The sequence below is a fragment of the Ceratina calcarata genome, unplaced genomic scaffold (genome assembly GCF_001652005.2).
Source record: "Ceratina calcarata isolate Rehan_Ccalc_2016 unplaced genomic scaffold, ASM165200v1 scaffold77.2, whole genome shotgun sequence".
Lineage (NCBI taxonomy): Eukaryota > Metazoa > Arthropoda > Insecta > Hymenoptera > Apidae > Ceratina > Ceratina calcarata.
This window is the reverse complement of record NW_017179000.1, coordinates 3,365-7,448: the sequence shown is the minus strand read 5'-3', so window position 1 is coordinate 7,448 and position 4,084 is coordinate 3,365. Positions and strand designations below refer to the sequence as shown.

At 39.5% G+C, this 4,084-nt stretch overlaps 1 protein-coding gene across 5 annotated transcripts in view; it reads left to right on the top strand.

The window, feature by feature from the left end:
• The window catches only part of LOC108630458 (uncharacterized protein C1orf194), a 15,692-nt gene extending 14,354 nt beyond the window's left edge, over positions 1 to 1,338 (top strand). For all 5 annotated transcript variants that reach the window (XM_026818087.1, XM_026818088.1, XM_026818086.1 and 2 more), the window contains one exon: positions 455 to 1,338. In XM_026818087.1, coding sequence (XP_026673888.1) covers positions 455 to 655 — 201 coding nt within the window. In that variant the 3' untranslated portion in view covers positions 656 to 1,338. The remainder of the gene's footprint in view (positions 1 to 454) is intronic.
• The last annotated feature ends 2,746 nt before the right edge of the window (positions 1,339 to 4,084 follow it).

Here is a 4,084-nt window from a genome sequence, read left to right as displayed (position 1 = left end):
AAGCTTTAATAAATTTTATTTATTATTCAATTCCTAATATTTCTTTTTCGTATGATAAAAAGTATAACAATCACCTACGTGTAATGGTACACCACAAGTTTTGCAAATATATCAGGTTTCGCTCCGTTTTCCTTTCGAAGAATTTGGTCATCGTTGAAATTTTTTTTACAACTAAGAACGAAACTTGGCTGGTCTTATAAGCGAGACACAACTTGAGGTATGCAGACCAAATAATTACACTACAAGATTTCGCCGTGAAAACTATAAAGATGCGGAAAAAAGCTTATCACGAGTTTACTTGTGACCGGTCACCAACGCTTGGCCACAAACACGAGTTAACTTGTGACCGGTCAGCAATGTGTTAAGAGGAATCTACGCTTTAGTTACAGCTAGTAACAATGAAACTGAGACAGCTCGAACTGACTATTGATTCTGTTATTATTTTCTGTTACAGCTGTACGGATTTGCTGAACTACCAGAGGAACCGGAAGATCCATTGTCCACGTTCCTGAAGAGAGCCGAGTGTTATCGCGGCCCGATTCCAGAGAAGAGAGTCCATCCTAGTACCATTAAATTAAACATAACCGGGCCGCATTCCGTGCAATCGAACCCTGGGTATTCGAGGAAAATCGACGGGACTTTTTACAATATTTAAACGACGGTCTGAACATACGAAAGCCCCGCGCATATTTGATAAAGGAAAGCTCCCGAAGTAAAACTAATATACCGACAATTTTATTCTGCTAACAACTATTAAGTCGCGAGCCGGCCATCGAAATCGTGTGCTAACAGTCGATATATTTGAGAATAATTAATTAAAATCGACCATTATTCATTACCTACGTCGATCCTACGTTTCGCTATATTTATTAACAGGCTTCCCACCGGATCGATTTTAATAATGAACTCATCAAGTTTGAACGTAATTTTTGTTAAATCCGCTATCTACTAATTGACTCTTTAGATATCAATTGTCCAAAGTCAAATTTCGAAGTGCGATAGAATCTTTCTTAAGTGATATCTGTGTAAGAACATTTCGCAACTCTATCAACGTTGTATCTGATGTTGAACGATCGTTATCTGATGCTATTTCACACAGGTGCAACGTTGGCGTAATGAGAATGATGCATTGTGATAAAACATGAAATACAAGGTGTGTAAATTAAGGACGTTTGTTAGGGTTTTAGAAGAAAAGCGGTGCGGGGAGTCTCCTATTCTTATACATTGTAAAAATCGAGTAATACCAACATCATATATTTAACATAACAACTATTCAAAAGCATTAAAAACATAAATAGATAACATACGTGAATAGTAAAATATTTAAAATTTATTCTTTGATTAAATATAATTTCTTTTATTAAGAAATTTCTAATAATATTCACATTGAAATTATGTAAAAATCTTAAAGAAACTTGGCAACAGCACGACTTAAGATAAATTAGTATTTGACAGTTGGCAATTGAGATTTTCAAATTGAAATTGCTTATTGTGAATCCGTACCTCAAAATGTCACAATTACGATTAAAAGGAAAATTTTCGAGCAAAAAAAAAAGATAAAACGTCTTCAACAAGTTGCTGAAATGGGAAGAAAAATTACTTAATTATAAATCAAATTGTAATCATTATTTCATTTATCCAACTTGCCACACTAATCATTATGTATCATAGTATCATTATCTAAAATTCGATAGTTCAAACCTACCGCCAAACTTACATCGCTTTACTAGTAAGCGATGTTGCGAAGTTTTAACGATCAACTGACACGAAAATTGTTTATTACGTTTTTATTAATAATTTTTAAATACAAATGAACGGTCAATTTCGTCAATCTTTCGTTAAACGATTTAAAAAATGTTAATATATCCAATGATAACATTTATTTTGTACTTGTACATTTAAAAAGTGCTTATTTCTTATAATAAACTGTGGTCTCCATAAGAATGCATGTTAAATTTCTAATATTCTCATACATTTTTCTGAATAATAAAACGGTAGAAAATTGTGAAAATGATAACAGTTCATTTTTTTTATTCCAAGAATAACATAATTTTTTCAGAATTTTTCAACATTTTCAAAATCTCTGACAAACATCCTTAAGTAATGAAGTGCGGTGTCCCAAAGAACTTATGTTGAGGGACACATCATTAAATAGTAATTCTATGGGAATAAAAAAATTGAAAAAAGTCAGTGTCATTACTTAATTTACACACCTTGTAAGAACATGATAAATTACGAAGGGAAATAGTAAGATTAATAATGATATGAAATCCGAGACGAAAGGGAACGGTGAAAGAGGTGGTCGGGAGACGTCGGGGCTCGAGAGAAAATTGCAAGAGGAAGGCGCGAGGAAGTTTCGTCGATGGGAGGGTGCAAGGGGAGTAAGTTGGCAGAAAATCGCGAGGGGGTCGGAGGTCAAATGGGGTGAAACAGGGGTATCGGAGATAGACGTTTCACGGGACACGAGGGCGGAGGAAGATAGACAACGCACGGGGGTGAAACATAAATGATATTTCGTGAGGAGCATATGCGTCGGGGGACGGATACGTATTCCAGGGGTCGACGCAAGGCGGAGGGTGGGCACCGAAAGACGGGAGGAGGGTCGGCGCTGGTTTATTGCAAACAAGGATTACGGAGGATAATGGGACCGAGAGTGAGTGGCCACGGGGGTGGTTTCGCCGGTGAGAACGCACTGACTCACGTTTCGCCATTACGGGTGGAGACAGTGCCGTATTTTAAGCGTCGCGCTCAACCCGAAGAAATCTCTGCCCGATACGTATTAACCCGTTCGCGTCACTTGACCGACGTTAAACCAGCAAAGGCGTATCGTGGCCAGCTCTCGATCCATCGAATGTGAGATCCGCCGTCAAGATTGCGCGGCAGCACTGTGTCAGATATCGAGTGAACAAATTTGTCGACACAAGGAAGAAACGATACCGATCGGTTGTCATCGTCATGATTTCTCGAAGGGTGCCGACGCGAAGGGTAGATCGACGATAACAGTCTCGATTTCCGTTCATCACGACGTCCCGTTCGGAACGATTAACGACGTTTTGTTACGAACGAAGAAAGGAATTTTGCGTGGAGATCCGCGGTCTAGTTGTTACACAGACGAGACAGGATCCCGATCGTGATTCCACGACCATAATTCCATCCTTATGGATTACGTCACGTCTACCAATGTTCGTTGCTTGGTTCCCTTTCTTTTATCCTCTGGCCACTAGCCGGTGAGGGTGGGTAGGCGCCGTTACACACGGGGTTAGACCGTGTACGTGTTCCAGGGGTCGAGGAGAAAATGGCATTCTCTCTTATAAGGTCGAATCCGAGGACGGTGGTACGTGGCAGCGGGAAAGAGGGTGAAACCGTGGGTGGTGGTAACCTAACCAGCCAATTATCTGGGTGACCGGTTTTATTTCTATTTAATTCCACGTTTCCTTCTTATTTCATTTACCTTCCCTTCACGGTCGTTTCCTTCTTACTCGACCCGCACAGCTCCAACACTAATTAACGAAACCCTCGATTTTATACTGTCCGCTCGCGACTAGTCATCATAATAATACACGACGATTCCCTCTCTTGAGGAGTCTTTAAAAATGATCGTCGTATTTGACATATTTTATACATATATTTTTTTAAAGAAAGAAGAAGAAGAAGAAGATGTGGCGTAAGGAAAGAAAGGAAAATACCCTATTGATTCCCAGGGATGAACTCGTTACTTCCGGTGAACTTGCCACCCGTTTTACTTGACTCGTTATATTTATCAGTACGGCGCACACATTGTCCGATATTACATGCTCGTGTCAAGCCCTTATCTTTCCTTTCACTCCCCTACGCTCTGCTCGTCGCCTACTTTATCCCACCGTCGACTCCGAAGACAAAGGCAAACGCGGAAACGAATAATTACAAAAGTCAACGTAGAACGCAATTTTCAAACGTTTCCTTCTTAATCGAATTTTATTATACACCAATACCTCGCTTTGCGTCGTTTCGTTTTGCATTTTTTCGAAGTTGCGTCGCTGCTTAATTAGTACTAATTTTCACTGTGCGTCGTTAGATTTTCGAGGTTGCGTTGTTTTCGGTTCGA